Source organism: Taudactylus pleione, unplaced genomic scaffold (assembly GCF_031769625.1).
Source record: "Taudactylus pleione unplaced genomic scaffold, aTauple2 ptg001489l, whole genome shotgun sequence".
Classification (NCBI taxonomy): domain Eukaryota; kingdom Metazoa; phylum Chordata; class Amphibia; order Anura; family Myobatrachidae; genus Taudactylus; species Taudactylus pleione.
This window is the reverse complement of record NW_028285887.1, coordinates 526,382-549,751: the sequence shown is the minus strand read 5'-3', so window position 1 is coordinate 549,751 and position 23,370 is coordinate 526,382. Positions and strand designations below refer to the sequence as shown.

Here is a 23,370-nt window from a genome sequence, read left to right as displayed (position 1 = left end):
AGAGGTCCCTGTGAGAAGGGGGGTGTCCCCGGGTGAGAGGTCCCTGTGAGAAGGGGGGTGTCCCCGGGTGAGAGGTCCCTGTGAGGAGGGGGTGTCCCCGGGTGAGAGGTCCCTGTGAGGAGGGGGTGTCCCCGGGTGAGAGGTCCCTGAGAGAAGGGAGGGTGTCCCCGGGTGAGAGGTCCCTGAGAGAAGGGGGGTGTCCCCGGGTGAGAGGTCCCTGAGAGAAGGGGGGTGTCCCCGGGTGAGAGGTCCCTATGAGAAGGGTGTCCCCGGGTGAGAGGTCCCTGTGAGAAGGGGTGTCCCCGGGTGAGAGGTCCCTGTGAGAAGGGTGTCCCCGGGTGAGAGGTCCCTGAGAGAAGGGAGGTGTCCCCGGGTGAGAGGTCCCTGTGAGAAGGGAGGTGTCCCCGGGTGAGAGGTCCCTGTGAGAAGGGAGGTGTCCCCGGGTGAGAGGTCCCTGTGAGAAGGGGTGTCCCCGGGTGAGAGGTCCCTGTGAGAAGGGGTGTCCCCGGGTGAGAGGTCCCTGTGAGAAGGGGTGTCCCCGGGTGAGAGGTCCCTGTGAGAAGGGGTGTCCCCGGGTGAGAGGTCCCTGTGAGAAGGGGTGTCCCCGGGTGAGAGGTCCCTGTGAGAAGGGGTGTCCCCGGGTGAGAGGTCCCTGTGAGAAGGGGTGTCCCCGGGTGAGAGGTCCCTGTGAGAAGGGGTGTCCCCGGGTGAGAGGTCCCTGTGAGAAGGGGTGTCCCCGGGTGAGAGGTCCCTGTGAGAAGGGGTGTCCCCGGGTGAGAGGTCCCTGTGAGAAGGGGTGTCCCCGGGTGAGAGGTCCCTGTGAGAAGGGGTGTCCCCGGGTGAGAGGTCCCTGTGAGAAGGGGTGTCCCCGGGTGAGAGGTCCCTGTGAGAAGGGGTGTCCCCGGGTGAGAGGTCCCTGTGAGAAGGGGTGTCCCCGGGTGAGAGGTCCCTGTGAGAAGGGTGTCCTTGGGTGAGAGGTCCCTGTGAGAAGGGGTGTCCCCGGGTGAGAGGTCCCTGTGAGAAGGGGTGTCCCCGGGTGAGAGGTCCCTGTGAGAAGGGGTGTCCCCGGGTGAGAGGTCCCTGTGAGAAGGGGTGTCCCCGGGTGAGAGGTCCCTGTGAGAAGGGGTGTCCCCGGGTGAGAGGTCCCTGTGAGAAGGGGTGTCCCCGGGTGAGAGGTCCCTGTGAGAAGGGGTGTCCCCGGGTGAGAGGTCCCTGTGAGAAGGGGTGTCCCCGGGTGAGAGGTCCCTGTGAGAAGGGGTGTCCCCGGGTGAGAGGTCCCTGTGAGAAGGGGTGTCCCCGGGTGAGAGGTCCCTGTGAGAAGGGGTGTCCCCGGGTGAGAGGTCCCTGTGAGAAGGGGTGTCCCCGGGTGAGAGGTCCCTGTGAGAAGGGGTGTCCCCGGGTGAGAGGTCCCTGTGAGAAGGGGTGTCCCCGGGTGAGAGGTCCCTGTGAGAAGGGTGTCCCCGGGTGAGAGGTCCCTGTGAGAAGGGGTGTCCCCGGGTGAGAGGTCCCTGTGAGAAGGGGGTGTCCCCGGGTGAGAGGTCCCTGTGAGAAGGGGTGTCCTTGGGTGAGAGGTCCCTGTGAGAAGGGGTGTCCTTGGGTGAGAGGTCCCTGTGAGAAGGGGTGTCCTTGGGTGAGAGGTCCCTGTGAGAAGGGGTGTCCTTGGGTGAGAGGTCCCTGTGAGAAGGGGTGTCCCCGGGTGAGAGGTCCCTGTGAGAAGGGGTGTCCCCGGGTGAGAGGGTCCCTGTGAGAAGGGGGTGTCCCCGGTGAGAGGGTCCCTGTGAGAAGGGGGTGTCCCCGGTGAGAGGTCCCTGTGAGAAGGGGGGGTGTCCCCGGGTGAGAGGTCCCTGTGAGAAGGGGGGGTGTACCCGGGTGAGAGGTCCCTGTGAGAAGGGGGGTGTCCCCGGGTGAGAGGTCCCTGAGAGAAAGGGGGGTGTTCCCGGGTAATAGAGGGTCCCTGTGAGAAGGGGGTGGCCCCGGGTGAGAGGCCCTGTTGAGCCCATAATCCGTACACCCACTATGTCTGAGGAGTCGGAGGTGACCCGCCTGCGCCAGAGGGTTCAGGAGCTGGAGGCGGAGGTTTTGCGCCTGGGAACCCTGACGAGGGTGACATCTCAGGGTGACACCAGCAGGAAACGCCCAGTTAAACAGCGCCCTCAGCGCCCCTTTGATTTCTCTGGGCACCCCAAGAAGCACGTGGCCCTGCGCCTTGCCTACCTTGGCTGGAACTACCATGGCTTCGCCAGCCAGGAGAACACAGCTAACACAGTGGAAGAGGTGGTCTTCCAGGCCCTCACCAAGACTCGGCTGCTGGAGAACCGACAGACGTCAAACTATCACCGCTGTGGCCGGACGGACCGGGGGGTCAGTGCGCTGGGCCAGGTGAGTGTGGCGGGGCGTAGGGGGAACCCTCTCTTCTAACACACTGACACCGTGCCCCTATTTCCAGGTCATCTCTCTGGACCTCCGGACAGCTGCAGCGGGGAAGCCAGAGCTCAGATACACCCAGATGCTGAACCGTGTGCTGCCGTCTGATATCCGGGTGCTAAGCTGGGCTGTTGTACCTTCTTCATTCAGCGCACGTTTCAGTTGCCGTTCCCGCACCTACAGGTACCTTTTTCCCCGCGCTCAGCTGGATGTGGATGCGATGGACCGTGCTGCGCGGCTGCTCGAGGGGACTCATGATTTCCGCAACCTCTGCAAGATGGATGTTGCCAATGGCGTGGTGACCTTTGTCCGTACCGTGCTCTCTGCTAAGGTGGAGCCAGTCCCGGAACTTCCAGGGGGCGGAGGAGCATTCCAGCTCTACCACCTACAGATCACGGGCCTGGCATTTCTCTACCACCAGGTTAGGTGCATTATGGGAGTCCTCTTTCTGATTGGTCAGGAGAAGGAGGAGCCTGAGGTCATTAGAGAACTTCTGGACGTGGAGAAAAATCCCTGCAAACCTCAATACAAGTGAGATGGGTCAATGTGTGGTCTGTGGGCTTATAGTATGTTCAGGGGATCACTGATATCATTTAAAAAAACATAGTATGGCGGTGGGGTTTGTCTGATGCTCTATGACTGATATGTAATGTATAATACCCCATAGTATGGCGGTGGGGTTTGTCTGATGCTCTATGACTGATATGTAATGTATAATACCCCATAGTATGGCGGTGGGGTTTGTCTGATGCTCTATGACTGATATGTAATGTATAATACCCCATAGTATGACGGTGGGGTCTGTCTGATGCTCCCTGACTGATATGTAATGTATAATACCCCATAGTATGACGGTGGGTTCTGTCTGATGCTCCCTGACTGATATGTAATGTATAATACCCCATAGTATGACGGTGGGGTCTGTCTGATGCTCCCTGACTGATATGTAATGTATAATACCCCATAGTATGACGGTGGGGTCTGTCTGATGCTCCCTGACTGATCTGTAATGTATAATACCCCATAGTATGGCGGTGGGGTCTGTCTGATGCTCTATGACTGATATGTAATGTATAATTACACCCCATAGTATGACGGTGGGGTCTGTCTGATGCTCCCTGACTGATATGTAATGTATAATACCCCATAGTATGACGGTGGGGTCTGTCTGATGCTCCCTGACTGATATGTAATGTATAATACCCCATAGTATGGCGGTGGGGTCTGTCTGATGCTCCCTGACTGATATGTAATGTATAATACCCCATAGTATGGCAGTGGGGTCTGTCTGATGCTCCCTGACTGATATGTAATGTATAATACCCCATAGTATGACGGTGGGGTCTGTCTGATGCTCCCTGACTGATCTGTAATGTATAATTACACCCCATAGTATGACGGTGGGGTCTGTCTGATGCTCCCTGACTGATATGTAATGTATAATACCCCATAGTATGGCGGTGGGGTCTGTCTGATGCTCCCTGACTGATATGTAATGTATAATACCCCATAGTATGGTGGTGGGGTCTGTCTGATGCTCTATGACTGATCTGTGTTGTATAATACCCCATAGTATGGCGGTGGGGTCTGTCTGATGCTCTATGACTGATATGTGTTGTATAATACCCCATAGTATGGCGGTGGGGTCTGTCTGATGCTCTATGACTGATATGTAATGTATAATACCCCATAGTATGGCGGTGGGGTCTGTCTGATGCTCTATGACTGATCTGTAATGTATAATACCCCATAGTATGGCGGTGGAATCTGTCTGATGCTCTATGACTGATATGTAATGTATAATACCCCATAGTATGGCGGTGGGGTCTGTCTGATGCTCCCTGACTGATATGTAATGTATAATACCCCATAGTATGACGGTGGGGTCTGTCTGATGCTCCCTGACTGATATGTAATGTATAATACCCCATAGTATGGCGGTGGGGTCTGTCTGATGCTCTATGACTGATATGTAATGTATAATACCCCATAGTATGACGGTGGGGTCTGTCTAATGCTCTATGACTGATATGTAATGTATAATACCCCATAGTATGGCGGTGGGGTCTGTCTGATGCTCCCTGACTGATATGTAATGTATAATACCCCATAGTATGGCGGTGGGGTCTGTCTGATGCTCTATGACTGATATGTAATGTATAATACCCCATAGTATGACGGTGGGGTCTGTCTAATGCTCTATGACTGATATGTAATGTATAATACCCCATAGTATGGCGGTGGGGTCTGTCTGATGCTCCCTGACTGATATGTAATGTATAATACCCCATAGTATGGCGGTGGGGTCTGTCTAATGCTCTATGACTGATATGAAATGTATAATACCCCATAGTATGGTGGTGGGGTCTGTCTGATGCTCTATGACTGATCTGTGTTGTATAATACCCCATAGTATGGCGGTGGGGTCTGTCTGATGCTCTATGACTGATATGTAATGTATAATACCCCATAGTATGGCGGTGGGGTCTGTCTGATGCTCTATGACTGATCTGTAATGTATAATACCCCATAGTATGGCGGTGGAATCTGTCTGATGCTCTATGACTTATATGTAATGTATAATACCCCATAGTATGGCGGTGGGATCTGTCTGATGCTCTATGACTGATATGTAATGTATAATACCCCATAGTATGGCGCTGGGATCTGTCTGATGCTCTATGACTGATATGTAATGTATAATAATACCCCATAGTATGGCGCTGGGATCTGTCTGATGCTCTATGACTGATATGTAATGTATAATAACACACCATAGTATGGCGGTGGGGTCTGTCTGATGCTCTATGACTGATCTGTAATGTATAATACCCCATAGTATGGCGGTGCGGTCTGTCTGATGCTCTATGACTGATATGTAATGTATAATACCCCATAGTATGGCGGTGCGGTCTGCCTGATGCTCTATGACTGATATTGTAATGTATAATACCCCATAGTCTGACAGTGGGATCTGTCTGATGCTCTATGACTGATATGTAATGTATAATACCCCATAGTATGGCGGTGGGGTCTCACTGATATGTAATGTATAATACCCCATAGTATGGCGGTGGGGTCTGACTGATATGTAATGTATAATACCCTATAGTATGGCGGTGGGATGTGTCTGATATGTAATGTATAATACCCCATAGTATGGCGGTGGGGTCTGTCTGATGCTCTATGACTGATATGTAATGTATAATACCCCATAGTATGGCGGTGGGGTCTGTCTGATGCTCTATGACTGATCTGTAATGTATAATACCCCATAGTATGGCGGTGGAATCTGTCTGATGCTCTATGACTTATATGTAATGTATAATACCCCATAGTATGGCGGTGGGATCTGTCTGATGCTCTATGACTGATATGTAATGTATAATACCCCATAGTATGGCGCTGGGATCTGTCTGATGCTCTATGACTGATATGTAATGTATAATAATACCCCATAGTATGGCGCTGGGATCTGTCTGATGCTCTATGACTGATATGTAATGTATAATAATACCCCATAGTATAGCGGTGGGGTCTGTCTGATGCTCTGACTGATCTGTAATGTATAATAACACACCATAGTATGGCGGTGCGGTCTGTCTGATGCTCTATGACTGATATGTAATGTATAATACCCCATAGTATGGCGGTGCGGTCTGCCTGATGCTCTATGACTGATATTGTAATGTATAATACCCCATAGTCTGACAGTGGGATCTGTCTGATGCTCTATGACTGATATGTAATGTATAATACCCCATAGTATGGCGGTGGGGTCTCACTGATATGTAATGTATAATACCCCATAGTATGGCGGTGGGGTCTGACTGATATGTAATGTATAATACCCTATAGTATGGCGGTGGGATGTGTCTGATATGTAATGTATAATACCCCATAGTATGGCGGTGGGGTCTGTCTGATGCTCTATGACTGATATCTAATGTATAATACCCCATAGTATGGCGGTGGGGTCTGTCTGATGCTCTATGACTGATCTGTAATGTATAATACCCCATAGTATGGCGGTGGGATCTGTCTGATGCTCTATGACTGATATGTAATGTATAATACCCCATAGTATGGCGGTGGGGTCTGACTGATATGTAATGTATAATACCCCATAGTATGGCGGTGGGGTCTGTCTGATGCTCTATGACTGATATGTAATGTATAATACCCCATAGTATGGCGGTGGGGTCTGTCTGATGTTCTATGACTGATATGTAATGTATAATACCCCATAGTATGACGGTGGGGTCTGTCTGATGCTCCCTGACTGATATGTAATGTATAATACCCCATAGTATGGCGGTGGGGTCTGTCTGATGCTCCCTGACTGATATGTAATGTATAATACCCCATAGTATGGCGGTGGGGTCTGTCTAATGCTCTATGACTGATATGTAATGTATAATACCCCATAGTATGGTGGTGGGGTCTGTCTGATGCTCTATGACTGATCTGTGTTGTATAATACCCCATAGTATGGCGGTGGGATCTGTCTAATGCTCTATGACTGATATGTAATGTATAATACCCCATAGTATGGTGGTGGGGTCTGTCTGATGCTCTATGACTGATCTGTGTTGTATAATACCCCATAGTCTGACAGTGGGATCTGTCTGATGCTCTATGACTGATATGTAATGTATAATACCCCATAGTATGGCGGTGGGGTCTGTCTGATGCTCTATGACTGATATGTAATGTATAATACCCCATAGTATGGCGGTGGGGTCTCACTGATATGTAATGTATAATACCCCATAGTATGGCGGTAGGGTCTGACTGATATGTAATGTATAATACCCCATAGTATGGCGGTGGGGTCTGTCTGATATGTAATGTATAATACCCCATAGTATGGCGGTGGGATCTGTCTGATGCTCTATGTCTGATATGTAATTTATAATAACACACCATAGTATGGCGGTGGGGTCTGTCTGATGCTCTATGACTGATATGTAATGTATAATACCCCCCATAGTATGGCGGTGGGGTCTGTCTGATGCTTTGACTGATATGTAATGTATAATACCCCCCATAATATGGCGGCGGGATCTGTCTGATGCTCTGACTGATATGTAGTGTATAATAATACCCCATAGTATGGCGGTGGGGTCTGTCTGATGTTCTATGACTGATCTGAAATGTATAATACCCCATAGTATGGCGGTGGGGGTCTGTCTGATGCTCTATGACTGATATGTAATGTATAATAACACCCCATAGTATGGCGGTGGGGTCTGTCTGATGCTCTATGACTGATATGTAATGTATAATACCCCATAGTATGGCGGTGGGGTCTGTCTGATGCTCTATGACTGATATGTAATGTCTAATACCCCATAGTATGGCGGTGGGGTCTGTCTGATGCTCTATGACTGATCTGTAATGTATAACACCCCATAGTATGGCGGTGGGGTCTGACTGATATGTAATGTATAATAACACCCCATAGTATGGCGATGGGGTCTGACTGATATGTAATGTATAATAACACCCCATAGTATGGTGGTGGGGTCTGTCTGATGCTCTATGACTGATATGTAATATATAATAACACCCCATAGTATGGCGGTGGGGTCTGTCTGATGCTCTATGACTGATATGTAATGTATAGCACCCCATAGTATGGCGGTGGGGTCTGTCTGATGCTCTATGACTGATATGTAATGTATATTGCCCCACAGTATGGCGGTGGGCTCTGTCTGATGCTCTATGACTGATCTGTAATGTATATTGCCCCACAGTATGGCGGTGGAATTTCCCCTGGTGTTATATGACTGTCAGTTTGATGGTATCCAGTGGATCGCAGAAAAGGATTTCCAGACCGTTACGGTATCGCACCTGCAGCGCTTGTGGACTCAGGAGGCAGTAAAGGCCCAGATTATCCGTATGGCGTTACACTGTCTGGACTCCGTGCTTGTCACCATTAGTCCTGGTAATGACACACACAGTACTATGGCGCAACACATACAGATTTTCAAAGTGAAATGCGCAAACCTTTACAAGACATTGGGCTGAGCCCTAATTTGTATATTAATATGGAAGGGTCACAACCCTTACACACAGCTTTTCAGTGATGGAAAATACATTATTTAGAGTTCTCATACAGGTGAACGAGCTGAGACCACGGTCATTTCCGCCACTTTGACATCACTGACGCTGGGTACAAATCCACCGATTGTATTGGAGGAAATTAGGAGTGTTCTACAAATTGGTGCTAAAGGATAACTTTTGGGAACAAGAATATGGTCTGGCATATGGATGGGTTAGGCGTCTACGATGACCACTCCATCTTGTAGCCAGATATTAGAGAGTAAGTTATCACCATTATAGTGATATCCTAGGATCATCCTTACACACCATGAGCACCATACATGCACCATTGTCACCATTATAGTGATATCCCAGGATCACGCTTACACACCACGAGCACCGTTATCACCATTGTCACCATTATAGTGATATCCTAGGATCATCCTTACACACCACGAGCACCGTACATGCACCATGGCCACCATTATCGTGATATCCCAGGATCAGCCTTACACACCACGAGCACCGTTATCACCATTATAGTGATATCCCAGGATCAGCCTTACACACCATGAGCACCGTACATGCACCATGGTCACCATTATAGTGATATCCCAGGATCGGCCTTACACACCACGAGCACCGTTATCACCATTATAGTGATATCCCAGGATCAGCCGTACACAACACGAGCACCGTACATGCACCATTGTCACCATTATAGTGATATCCCTGGATCAGCCTTACACACCACTAGCACCGTACATGCACCATGGTCACCATTATAGTGATATCCCAGGATCAGCCTTACACACCACGAGCACTGTACATGCACCATTATAGTGATATCCCAGGATCAGGCTTACACACCACGAGCACCGTACATGCACCATTGTCACCATTATAGTGATATCCTAGGATCATCCTTACACACCATGAGCACCGTACATGCACCATTATAGTGACATCCCAGGATCAGCCTTACACAACACGAGCACCGTACATGCACCATTGTCACCATTATAGTGATATCCCTGGATCAGCCTTACACACCACGAGCACCGTACATGCACCATGGTCACCATTATAGTGATATCCCAGGATCAGCCTTACACACCACTAGCACCGTACATGCACCATTGTCACCATTGTAGTGATATCCTAGGATCATCCTTACACACCACGAGCACCGTACATACACCATTGTCACCATTGTTGTGATATCCTAGGATCATCCTTACACACCACGAGCACCGTACATGCACCATTGTCACCATTATAGTGATATCCTAGGATCATCCTTACACACCACGAGCACCATACATGCACCATTGTCACCATTGTAGTGATATCCCAGGATCAGCCTTACACACCACGCGCACCGTACATGCACCATTGTCACCATTATAGTGATATCTCAGGATCAGCCTTACACACCACGAGCACCGTACATACACCATTGTCACCATTATAGTGATATCCCAGGATCAGCCTTACACACCACGAGCACCGTACATGCACCATTGTCACCATTATAGTGATATCCTAGGATCAGCCTTACACACCATGAGCACCGTACATGCACCATTGTCACCATCATAGTGATATCCCAGGATCAGCCTTACACACCACGACACCGTACATGCACCATTGTCACCATTGTAGTGATATCCTACGATCATCCTTACACACCACGAGCACCGTACATTCACCATTGTCACCATTATAGTGATATCCTAGGATCATCCTTACACACCACGAGCACCGTACATGCACCATTGTCACCATTATAGTGATATCCCAGGATCATCCTTACACACCACGAGCAGCGTACATGCACCATTGTCACCATTATAGTGATATCCTAGGATCATCCTTACACACCACGAGCACCGTACATGCACCATTGTCACCATTATAGTGATATCCTAGGATCATCCTTACACACCACGAGCACCATACATGCACCATTGTCACCATTGTAGTGATATCCCAGGATCAGCCTTACACACCACGAGCACCGTTATCACCATTATAGTGATATCCCAGGATCAGCCTTACACACCATGAGCACCGTACATGCACCATTATAGTGATATCCCAGGATCATCCTTACACACCATGTGCACCGTACATGCACCATTGTAGTGATATCCTAGGATCATCCTTACACACCACGAGCACCGTACATGCACCATTGTAGTGATATCCTAGGATCATCCTTACACACCATGAGCACCATTGTCACCATTATAGTGATATCCTAGGATCATCCTTACACACCACGAGCACCGTTATCATCATTATAGTGATATCCCAGGATCAGCCTTACACACCACGAGCACCGTACATGCACCATTGTCACCATTATAGTGATATCCCAGGATCAGCCTTACACACCACGAGCACCGTACATGCACCATTGTCACCATTATAGTGATATCCCAGGATCAGCCTTACACACCATGAGCACCGTACATGCACCATTGTCACCATTATAGTGATATCCTAGGATCATCCTTACACACCATGAGCACCGTACATGCTCCACTGTAGTGATATCCTAGGATCATCCTTACACACCACGAGCACCGTACATGCACCATTGTAGTGATATCCTAGGATCATCCTTACACACCATGAGCACCATTGTCACCATTATAGTGATATCCTAGGATCATCCTTACACACCACGAGCACCATACATGCACCATTGTCACCATTATAGTGGTATCCCAGGATCAGCCTTACACACCACGAGCACCGTACATGCACCATTGTCACCATCATAGTGATATCCCAGGATCAGCCTTACACACCACGCGCACTGTACATGCACCATTGTCCCCATTATAGTGATATCCTAGAATCATCCTTACACACCACGAGCACCGTACATGCACCATTGTCACCATCATAGTGATATCCCAGGATCAGCCTTACACACCACGACACCGTACATGCACCATTGTCACCATTATAGTGGTATCCCAGGATCAGCCTTACACACCATGAGCATAGTACATGCACCATTGTCACCATTATAGTGATATCTCAGGTTCAGCCTTACACACCACGACACCGTACATGCACCATTGTCACCATCATAGTGATATCCCAGGATCAGCCTTACACACCACGACACCGTACATGCACCATTGTCACCATTGTAGTGATATCCTAGGATCATCCTTACACACCATGAGCACCGTACATGCACCATTGTCACCATCATAGTGATATCCCAGGATCAGCTTTACACACGAGCAATGTACATGCCTCATTATCCCCATTATAGTGATATCCCAGGATCAGCCTTACACACCACGACACCGTATATGCACCATTGTCACCATCATAGTGATATCCCAGGATCAGCCTTACACACCACGACACCGTACATGCACCATTGTCACCATTATAGTGATATCCTAGGATCATCCTTACACACCATGAGCACCGTACATGCACCATTGTCACCATCATAGTGATATCCCAGGATCAGCTTTACACACGAGCAATGTACATGCCTCATTATCCCCATTATAGTGATATCCCAGGATCAGCCTTACACACCATGAGCACTGTACATGCACCATTGTCACCATTATAGTGATATCCTAGGATCATCCTTACACACCATGAGCACCGTACATGCACCATTGTCACAATCATAGTGATATCCCTGGATCAGCCTTACACACCACGAGCACCGTACATGCACCGTTATAACCATTATAGTGATATCCCAGGATCCTCCTTACACACCACGAGCACCGTACATGCACCATTATAGTGATATCCCCGGATCATCCTTACACACAGCGAGAACCGTACATGCACAATTGTCACCATTATAGTGATATCCCAGGATCAGCCTTACACACCACGAGCACCGTACATGCACCATTGTCACCATTATAGTGATATCCCAGGATCAGCTTTACACACGAGCAATGTACATGCCTCATTATCCCCATTATAGTGATATCCCAGGATCAGCCTTACACACCATGAGCACTGTACATGCACCATTGTCACCATTATAGTGATATCCTAGGATCATCCTTACACACCATGAGCACCGTACATGCACCATTGTCACAATCATAGTGATATCCCTGGATCAGCCTTACACACCACGAGCACCGTACATGCACCATTGTCACCATTATAGTGATATCCCAGGATCAGCCTTACACACCACGAGCACCGTACATGCACCATTGTCACCATTATAGTGATATCCCAGGATCAGCCTTACACACCACGAGCACCGTACGTGCACTGTTATCACCATTATAGTGATATCCCAGGATCAGCCTTACACACCACGAGAACCGTACATGCACCGTTATCTCCATTTTCTACTTCAGGGTCCATAGGGGGTCCACAGGGTTGACCTTGGGGGTATAGCTGGATCTGGATCCACGGTCACCATGCAGTTAAAGCTTTGCTGCTCCCAGGATGCACTTGGGTCCGTCCTCCTCTATACCCCGCCCCGGCCACAGGCACCTCAGTTTTAGTTGGTGCCCGGCCGGAGTCGGGTCGCCCTGTCGCAGTGGGGCTGCAGGAGCAGCCCCTAAGCTTTATTTTAAAAGAGAAATTTTTTATTTTTTTCTTCTTTTTTTACACTGTTAGAGCGGCAGCATCAGACTGTCCTTTAGGACGTCCACGCTGCCGCTCCTTCTCCCCGCTGGCGCCGCGACGCCAGTACAGCTCTGGGGATCGCGGCGGGACCCCAGAGCCTGTACTAGCCGGGCTCTGGGGACTCCCTTGACTGCTGCCGGACGCGACGGGGATCAGGTAAGCCGCGGGTCGCCGCGTGCGGCGGCCCGCGGATACTTCAATGCAGTCAGGAGCCTCCGGTCTCTGGGGACAGACCGGAGGCGCTAGCGGCGGCGGCGGGCTCCCTCTCAATTGAGGAATACCCCGCGTGTCCGCTAGACCACCAGGGTATCAGGCTGGTAGCGGGACCGGCAACCCGGGGGTTAATTGCTAGCCAGGGGAGGCAGCCTTCCCTGTCTAGCGGCTCCTCCCCTCAGCCCAGCGCGCCTTTCAACTAGGAGTCTGGCGTCGCTGAGCTGCTCTTATCTTACGGCCACTCCTCCTCTGAGGTCTCCGGCGGCCATCTTTACTGGCACATCGCAGACTCCCAGGCGGTATCAAGTGGACCGGTCCCCCTGTGTACCTCTCCCCTGCAAAAGGACAGTGTACACAGCGCTATAGCCCTCCCAGACACTGAATCTGGGCGGTTGATTGTAGCGGAAGGTGCAGTGAGTATAACTTTTCTGCATTGTATGTGACTATTGCTAGTGCTGCCTGTCTGTCACTTATTCTCCTTACTGTCAGCTTATAACTATCCCTTTCCTTCTCCTACGGCCCGGCAGGTGTGTGGGGGAAGGGCGTTTTTCTGAGACCCTCACTTATATAAAACACGTATTTGTGGGGTCAGTCACATACTGTTGTGTGCTACACAGTACCATATCTGGGCTGTTGTGTCGCATACTGGTGAGTGCGCGGGTGTTAAAACCGTAATTCCTCTGGTGATACCTATTTCTTGTGATTTACGGTATCATGTCTGATGAGGAGACTGAGCGCTCTGTGGCTCCTGTGCTATTTTCCTGCAGACGTTGTGCTGCTGGAGTTGATGGGGAGGACTTATCTCAGGATGGTCTGTGCGGGCGGTGCCAGCTGGTACCGGGCCCCTCCAACCCCCCTGTATCACAGGACCCTCCTTGGGCGATGTTTTCACAGGTGCTGGCGTCTATTGCGGACCGGTTATCGGTCCCATCAGCGGTCCCTTCTAGGGCGTTACCGCAGCCCACCATCCCCCATTCCCCGAGGGTTCCACAAATGTTGCGGTCTTCCCCCGGGGCCCAGACTGTGGGTCCTTACTCGGGACTGCCTGTGTATGTGCAGTCTTCCCCAGGGACATGTCAGTCTGTAGTGCCTTTGCAGCCTCCGCCTTGGGTGGATGTTCTATCCAGCTCCGTACAGAGTCTGGCGGCTTCATCCTCTGCGTTTCAGTCCATGTTGCAAGGTGATGTGCCACCAAGGGTGTCTAAACGTCCGGTTGTGAGTTCACTAGCTGCGCAGTTGTCGGACTCGGAAGTGTCCTCAGATGATGGAGAAATCCATGAGGACTCTGACTCTGATGTCATGGGGCAGGAAGTGGAAGCTAAGTCCTCCATTAATGTTCCAGCCTTAGTTAGGGCGGTGCGGGCTATCCTACATGTTGAGGATGATGCGCCGGCTCCTAGGTCGAAGTTTCCTAATTTTAAAAAGGCCAAGGTGACCTCAACTGTGTTCCCCCTGTCTGATCAATTATCGGATCATATGGCGGCGGCCTGGCAATTACCTAGTAAGAGGTTCCATCCACAGAAGAGGTTGGCGGCGAACTATCCTTTTCCTGAAGCTCATTGCAGGAAATGGGAAACTCCGCCGGCGGTGGATTCCCACGTTACCCGCTTGATCAAAAGCGCGACGTTGCCATTGCCGTCTATCTCCTCTTTGAAGGATCCCACGGACAGGAAGGTGGAGACTTGTTTAAAGTCCATTTATTCTCTTTCCGGGGCGGTGGCTCGCCCGTCCATGGCTATCTCCTGGGTGGCTAAAGCCATTGAGGCATGGGCCAATGCCTTGGAGGATACCTTTCCTGATGAGGCTCCGGATATCCAGAGAGCGTTAGTGGGACAGATGCGGGATGCAGCTTCCTATATTGGGGAAGCGTCTTTGGATGCCAGCCTGCTCACTTCTAGGGTGTCGGCTGCAGCGGTATCTGCTCGGCGCTCCCTGTGGCTGAGGTCCTGGAGGGCTGATGCAGATTCAAAAAAGGGTCTGGAGGCCTTGCCTTTTAATGGTGATTTACTATTTGGTCCGGATTTGGACAGAATAGTGGATACTTTGGCTAAGTCCAAGTCGGCTTTTCTCCCTTCGGCCTCTGCGCCGGCTAAAGTGAGGAGCTCTGCCTTTCGGTCCTTTCGGGTTCAGGGTAAGGCCAAGGGCCAGTCCTTCCCGAGACATTCGGCGACCAAGGCCGCACCCAAGCCCAAGAAGCAAGCATGGAGTGCTCGACGCCCTTCTTCCAAGCAGGAGGATAAGCCTGCTGCCTGATGGGACGGGCCTCTCTCTGGGGGACCCCAGAGTGGGAGGCCGACTTCTCCAATTCGCCCAGTGTTGGCACAATACCACCACGGATGCCTGGGTTCGAGAAGTAGTCTCTCAGGGGTACACCCTGTCTTTTCGGTTCAGGCCGCCCCACCAGTTTTTCTGTACGAGTCCTTCTCTGGACAAGACCAAAGCTGGTCAGATTCAGGTAGCTATAGAATCCTTGCTACAAGCAGGGGTCATTGTTCCCGTTCCGCAGTCTCAGCGCGGGACGGGGTACTATTCTACTCTGTTTCTGGTACAGAAACCCAATGGTTCTCATCGCCCTATCCTGAATTTGAAGTCTCTGAACAGATACCTCAGAGTTCCCAGGTTCAGGATGGAAACGTTACGTTCCATCATTCTGGCGATGGAACCCGGGGATTATATGGTCTCCCTCGATATCCAGGACGCCTATCTCCATGTGCCCATAGCACCGGCACATCAGCGGTATCTGAGGTTTGCTATCCTGAACCATCACTACCAGTTTCGGGCGTTGCCTTTTGGCCTTTCCACGGCTCCGAGGGTGTTCACCAAGGTGATGGCGGTTATGGCTGCCCACCTTCGGGGTCAGGGTCTACGTCTGTTGCCGTACCTGGACGATCTTCTGCTGCTGGCGAGCTCCCCGGAGGTGCTTCTTCGACATCTCCACCTGACCATTGCTTGTCTTCAAGCACACGGGTGGTTGATAAACTGGAAGAAGTCCTCCCTGATTCCATCACAGCGGATGGTTCATTTGGGAGCCCTGCTGGATTCTCGTCAGCAGCGGATTTTCCTGACTCCAGAGAAGGTCTCCTCCCTGCAGCTGCGGATACACAGTTGCCTGAGCAGTTGCCGCCTGTCGGTCCATTCAGCTATGAGAGTTCTGGGGTCCATGGTGTCGACATTCGACATGGTGGAATTTGCCCAGTTCCATTCCCGGCCCCTGCAGGCGCTGATTCTATCGGAATGGAACGGGTTACCTCACCGGATCCGCTCTCAGATGCTGGTGTTGTCCGCGGAGGTTCGGCAGTCTTTGGCTTGGTGGCTTCAGACGGTGCATCTGGTCGAGGGGCGCCCCTTTTGGATCCCGGACTGGGTCCTGCTCACGACGGATGCCAGTCTTCGGGGTTGGGGGGCAGTGACCGGCTCATTATCGCTTCAGGGTCATTGGTCCGCGGAAGAAGCACTTCTCCCCATCAACATCCTGGAACTGCGGGCTGTGTACAGGGCCCTGCAGTCGTCCGGCCCCGCTCTTCACGGAAGGGCGGTTCAGGTGCAGTCCGACAACGCTACCACGGTGGCATACATCAACCACCAAGGGGGAACTCGCAGTCGGGCAGCAATGTCGGAGGTGTCTCGCATTCTTGCTTGGGCGGAGTGTCACGTTCCAGCGATCTCGGCAGTCTTCATTCCCGGAGTCCTCAATTGGGAGGCGGACTTCCTCAGCCGTCACGATGTGCATCCCGGGGAATGGTCGCTTCACCCAGAGGTGTTTCAGCTACTCGTGGACAGGTGGGGGCTGCCGGAGCTGGACTTGATGGCCTCCCGTCACAATCACAAGTTGCCCGTTTACGGGTCAAGGACAAGAGACGCAGGCGCCTGTCTGGTAGACGCTCTGTCGGTGAAATGGACGTTTCACCTGGCGTATCTGTTTCCTCCGATATCCTTACTTCCTCGGGTTCTGCGGAAATTCAAGCAGGACGGCGGCACGCTCGTGCTGGTGGCTCCGGCGTGGCCCAGACGTCCTTGGTACTCCGATCTGAGGTGCCTCTCCATCGACGCTCCGTACCTTCTTCCTCAGCGTCGGGACCTGTTGTCTCAGGGGCCCTGCCTTTACCCGGATCTGGGTCGGCTGTCTTTGACGGTGTGGCTCTTGAGACAGCCGTCTTGAGGTCTAGGGGTTTCTCCAGTTCAGTGATTGGTACCATGCTTTGGGCACGCAAGCCTGCCTCCGCGCGGATTTACCACAGGGTGTGGCGCACTTATTTTCAGTGGTGTGAATCCAGAAACTATGATCCGCAGGTGTTCCGGGTTTCCAGAATCTTGGAATTTCTTCAATCGGGTTTGGACCTCGGCTTACGCCTGGCCTCTCTGAAGGTTCATGTGTCTGCTTTGTCCGTGTGGTTTCAGCGACGGATTGCTACACTGCCAGATGTTTACACCTTTTTCCAAGGTGTTCTCAGGATCCAGCCTCCCTTCGTGCCTCCGGTGGCTCCGTGGGACTTGACGGTGGTACTGAGGGTCTTGCAGGGTCCTCCTTTTGAGCCGCTTGAGCCGGTGGAGCTCAAGTGGCTGACGTTTAAGACCATTTTTCTCCTGGCAATTGCTTCGGCCAGGAGGGTTTCAGAATTGGGGGCGCTTTCCTGTCGCCCTCCTTTTCTGATTTTTCACCAGGACAGGGCAGTGCTCCGCACGCGTCCTGAGTTTTTGCCCAAAGTGGTTTCAAAGTTCCACATTAATCAGGCTTCCTTGGATGTGGTCCGGGCACTTAGAATCTATGTGGACCGGACTGCTTCGGTTAGGAAGTCGGATTCTTTGTTTGTCCTCTTCGGTTTTCACAAGAGGGGTTGGCCTGCCAACAAGCAAACGTTAGCCCGTTGGCTTCGTTCAGTTATTTGTGAGGCTTATGCGCAGGAGGGTTTACCTGTGCCAGCCTCTGTTAAGGCTCATTCCACTCGTTCTGTGGGTCCCTCTTGGGCTGCTAGACGTGGCGCCTCCGCTGTTCAGCTGTGTAAGGCGGCTACTTGGTCTTCAATTCAGACGTTTTTGAGGTTTTATGCGTTTGACACCTTCGCCTCTCAGGATGCATCCTTTGGGCGCCGGGTACTCCTTTCAGCACTGGAGCGTCCCCGCCCTTAGTTGAACTGCTTTGGGACATCCCCAAGGTCAACCCTGTGGACCCCCTATGGACCCTGAAGTAGAAAACAAGAGATATGTTAAGAACTTACCTTTGTTATCTCTGTTTCTACGAAGTCCATAGGGTCCACAGGGCGCCCGCCCTGACGCACCTGGCTTCAAATGGGCTGTGTGGCTGGTCACCGGTTTTCCGTCTCCCATTTCTGTGAGTATGGTTTCTTGTGTGTTCCAGTCTTCCTTCTCTCTGTTTAGTCTCCTCCTCCGGCCTTAGCTGCTTACCAACTGAGGTGCCTGTGGCCGGGGCGGGGTATAGAGGAGGACGGACCCAAGTGCATCCTGGGAGCAGCAAAGCTTTAACTTCGTGGTGCCCGTGGATCCAGATCCAGCTATACCCCCAAGGTCAACCCTGTGGACCCTATGGACTTCGTAGAAACAGAGATAACAAAGGTAAGTTCTTACCATATCTCTTGTTATAGTGATATCCCAGGGTCAGCCTTACACACCACAAGCACCTTACATGCACAATTGTCACCATTATAGTGATATCCCAGGATCAGCCTTACACACCACGAGCACCGTACATGCACAATTGTCACAATTATAGTGATATCCTAGGGATCAGCCTTACACACCACGAGCACCGTACATGCACCGTTATAGTGATATCCCAGGATCAGCCTTACACACCACGAGCATAGTACATGCACCGTTATCACCATCATAGTGATATCCCTGGATCTGCCTTACACACCGTTATGTCTGTGTCCTTGATTACAGGGCAGGATCCAGTCTCATGGAGTCTGTGTCAGCCAGCAATTCTCAGCCAGAGCAGTGGCCTTGTGGAAGGAGTGAGTGCACGCACGTATACCCCTCTGATGAAGAGACGTCTATGTCAGACATTGGAGGAGAGAGTGCAGCATTATGTACGACGTGGAAGAATTGCAGCGCCCCCTGATGGTGATGTGCAGAATGCAGAAAGCAAAATACAAGATTGCGAGAAAATGGCAGAACTGTTAATAAAGGAAGATGTTTCTCAGAGCGGGTGTGGAGCTAAATCCCACCGTACATCTCACTCAGTGCCAGAAATCCACAGCCAAGAGGCAGGAGATGACACGCTCCAACAGAATGTCAAGAGAGGACGCTTCAGTCTGCAAAATAAGAGTGTATAGAAGATTCTCCATTCACAGACAGAGGAGATCCGGCCTACAACCGTCTGACAATGCAGAGTCTGACAATACAGAGACCGTACACACAGCTGACTGTAAGGTCACATGACCAAGATCACACAGCTGACTGTAAGGTCACATGACCAAGATCACACAGCTGACTGTAAGGTCACATGACCAAGGTCACACAGCTGACTGTAAGGTCACATGACCAAGGTCACACAGCTGACTGTAAGGTCACATGACCAAGATCACACAGCTGACTGTAAGGTCACATGACCAAGATCACACAGCTGACTGTAAGGTCACATGACCAAGATCACACAGCTGACTGTAAGGTCACATGACCAAGGTCACACAGCTGACTGTAAGGTCACATGACCAAGGTCACACAGCTGACTGTAAGGTCACATGACCAAGGTCACACAGCTGACTGTAAGGTCACATGACCAAGGTCACACAGCTGACTGTAAGGTCACATGACCAAGGTCACACAGCTGACTGTAAGGTCACATGACCAAGGTCACACAGCTGACTGTAAGGTCACATGACCAAGGTCACACAGCTGACTGTAAGGTCACATGACCAAGGTCACACAGCTGACTGTAAGGTCACATGACAAAGACTGTACACACAGCTGACTGTAAGGTCACATGACAAAGGTCACACAGCTGACTGTAATGTCACATGACCAAGGTCACACAGCTGACTGTAAGGTCACATAACTGAAACGAAATGCATTTGTTCTTAATTATTTTTCTTTTAAATAAATTTGGTGAAATACAGGTTTATTTGTGAGAGGGCGCAATGAGTGTACTGTGTGGCTGGCGTTGCGGCACGGGAGCACCCGTAGTCGCGGTGCTGGCCGTAGGGCCGTGCGGGAGCACACGTAGTCGCGGTGCTGGCCGAATGGTGTGGAACCAGGGGTGACTACGTGTGCTGTAATATTTCAGTGTCCTGTGACCATGAGCGAGCGATAGCAGGTTCTGGATGGTGGATTGATGATGGTGGTAGGACAATTGTACTGGTAATTTCTCCTTCATCCACTAGGGGACACTGGAGGCTTCAAGACAGTGGGGTATAGACGTGTGCTAAGTGGGAGCAGGCACTGATGTGTGACTAGCTCCTCCCCCTGCAAGCCCAGTCTTAGTTAGTGCCCGAGGGGAGCTGGGGATGTATGTCACATTCTCCTCAGGGTATTTATATAGTAAGAGTGTAGGATATCTATAGAGCAGACAGTGGGGTACAGACGTGTGCTAAGTGGGAGCAGGCACTGACGTGTGACTAGCTCCTCCCCCTACAAGCCCAGTCTTAGTTAGTGCCCGAGGGGAGCTGGGGGTATATGTCACATTCACCTCAGGGTATTTATATAGTAAGAGCGCAGGATCTCTATAGAGCAGACAGTGGGGTACAGACGTGTGCTAAGTGGGAGCAGGCACTGACGTGTGACTAGCTCCTCCCCCTACAAGCCCAGTCTTAGTTAGTGCTCGAGGGGAGCTGGGGGTGTATGTCACATTCTCCTCAGGGTATATATATAGTAAGAGCGCAGGATATCTATAGAGCAGACAGTGGGGTATAGACGTGTGCTAAGTGGGAGCAGGCACTGACGTGTGACTAGCTCCTCCCCCTACAAGCCCAGTCTTAGTGCCCGAGGGGAGCTGGGGGTTTATGTCACATTCTCCTCAGGGTATATATATAGTAAGAGCGCAGGATCTCTATAGAGCAGACAGTTGGGTATAGACGTGTGCTAAGTGGAAGTTGGCACTGACGTGTGACTAGCTCCTCCCCCTCCAAGCCCAGTCTTAGTTAGTGCCCGAGGGGAGCTGGGGGTATATGTCCCATTCTCCTCAGGGTATTTATATAGTAAGAGCGCAGGATATCTATAGAGCAGACAGTGGGGTATAGACTTGTGCTAAGTGGGAGCTGGCACTGACGTGTGACTAGCTCCTCCCCCTACAAGCCCAGTCTTAGTGCCCGAGGGGAGCTGGGGGTATGTGTCACATTCTCCTCAGGGTATTTATATAGTAAGAGCGCAGGATATCTATAGAGCAGACAGTGGGGTATAGACGTGTGCTAAGTGGGAGCTGGCACTGACGTGTGACTAGCTCCTCCCCCTACAAGCCCAGTCTTAGTGCCCGAGGGGAGCTGGGGGTGTGTGTCACATTCTCCTCAGGGTATATATATAGTAAGAGCGCAGGATCTCTATAGAGCAGACAGTTGGGTATAGACGTGTGCTAAGTGGGAGCAGGCACTGACGTGTGACTAGCTCCTCCCCCTACAAGCCCAGTCTTAGTGCCCGAGGGGAGCTGGGGGTGTATGTCACATTCTCATCAGGGTATTTATATAGTAAGAGCGCAGGATATCTATAGAGCAGACAGTGGGGTATAGACGTGTGCTAAGTGGGAGCAGGCACTGACGTGTGACTAGCTCCTCCCCCTACAAGCCCAGTCTTAGTGCCCGAGGGGAGCTGGGGGTGTATGTCACATTCTCCTCAGGGTATTTATATAGTAAGAGCGCAGGATCTCTATAGAGCAGACAGTGGGGTACAGACGTGTGCTAAGTGGGAGCAGGCACTGACGTGTGACTAGCTCCTCCCCCTACAAGCCCAGTCTTAGTTAGTGCTCGAGGGGAGCTGGGGGTGTGTGTCACATTCTCCTCAGGGTATTTATATAGTAAGAGCGCAGGATATCTATAGAGCAGACAGTGGGGTATAGACTTGTGCTAAGTGGGAGCAGGCACTGACGTGTGACTAGCTCCTCCCCCTACAAGCCCAGTCTTAGTGCCCGAGGGGAGCTGGGGGTATATGTCATTCTCCTCAGGGTATATATATAGTAAGAGCGCAGGATATCTATAGAGCAGACAGTGGGGTATAGACGTGTGCTAAGTGGGAGCAGGCACTGACGTGTGACTAGCTCCTCCCCCTACAAGCCCAGTCTTAGTGCCCGAGGGGAGCTGGGGGTGTATGTCACATTCTCCTCAGGGTATATATATAGTAAGAGCGCAGGATCTCTATAGAGCAGACAGTTGGGTATAGACGTGTGCTAAGTGGAAGTTGGCACTGACGTGTGACTAGCTCCTCCCCCTCCAAGCCCAGTCTTAGTTAGTGCCCGAGGGAGGCTGGGGGTATATGTCACATTCTCCTCAGGGTATTTATATAGTAAGAGCGCAGGATCTCTATAGAGGAGACAGTGGGGTATAGACTTGTGCTAAGTGGGAGCTGGCACTGACGTGTGACTAGCTCCTCCCCCTACAAGCCCAGTCTTAGTGCCCGAGGGGAGCTGGGGGTATGTGTCACATGTGCCCGAGGGGAGCTGGGGGTGTATGTCACATTCTCATCAGGGTATATATATATAGTAAGAGCGCAGGATATCTATAGAGCAGACAGTGGGGTATAGACGTGTGCTAAGTGGGAGCAGGCACTGACGTGTGACTAGCTCCTCCCCCTACAAGCCCAGTCTTAGTGCCCGAGGGGAGCTGGGGGTGTATGTCACATTCTCCTCAGGGTATTTATATAGTAAGTGCGCAGGATCTCTATAGAGCAGACAGTGGGGTATATACGTGTGCTATGTGGGAGCTGGCACTGACGTGTGACTAGCTCCTCCCCCTTCAAGCCCAGTCTTAGTTAGTGCCCGAGGGGAGCTGGGGGTGTATGTCACATTCTCCTCAGGGTATATATATAGTAAGAGCGCAGGATCTCTATAGAGGAGACAGTGGGGTATAGACGTGTGCTAAGTGGGAGCTGGCA

General features: G+C 51.2%; 1 protein-coding gene across 1 annotated transcript; it reads left to right on the top strand.

Annotated features, from left to right (window-relative positions):
• Positions 1-1,370: 1,370 nt before the first annotated feature.
• Positions 1,371-20,505, top strand: PUS3 (pseudouridine synthase 3). Its single transcript, XM_088463882.1, has 4 exons — positions 1,371-2,379; positions 2,447-2,955; positions 8,184-8,374; positions 19,237-20,505. Exons 1-4 carry the CDS (start codon positions 2,017-2,019, stop codon positions 19,626-19,628), a joined length of 1,455 nt encoding a protein of 484 aa, XP_088320008.1. The 5' UTR covers positions 1,371-2,016; the 3' UTR covers positions 19,629-20,505.
• Positions 20,506-23,370: the final 2,865 nt, after the last annotated feature.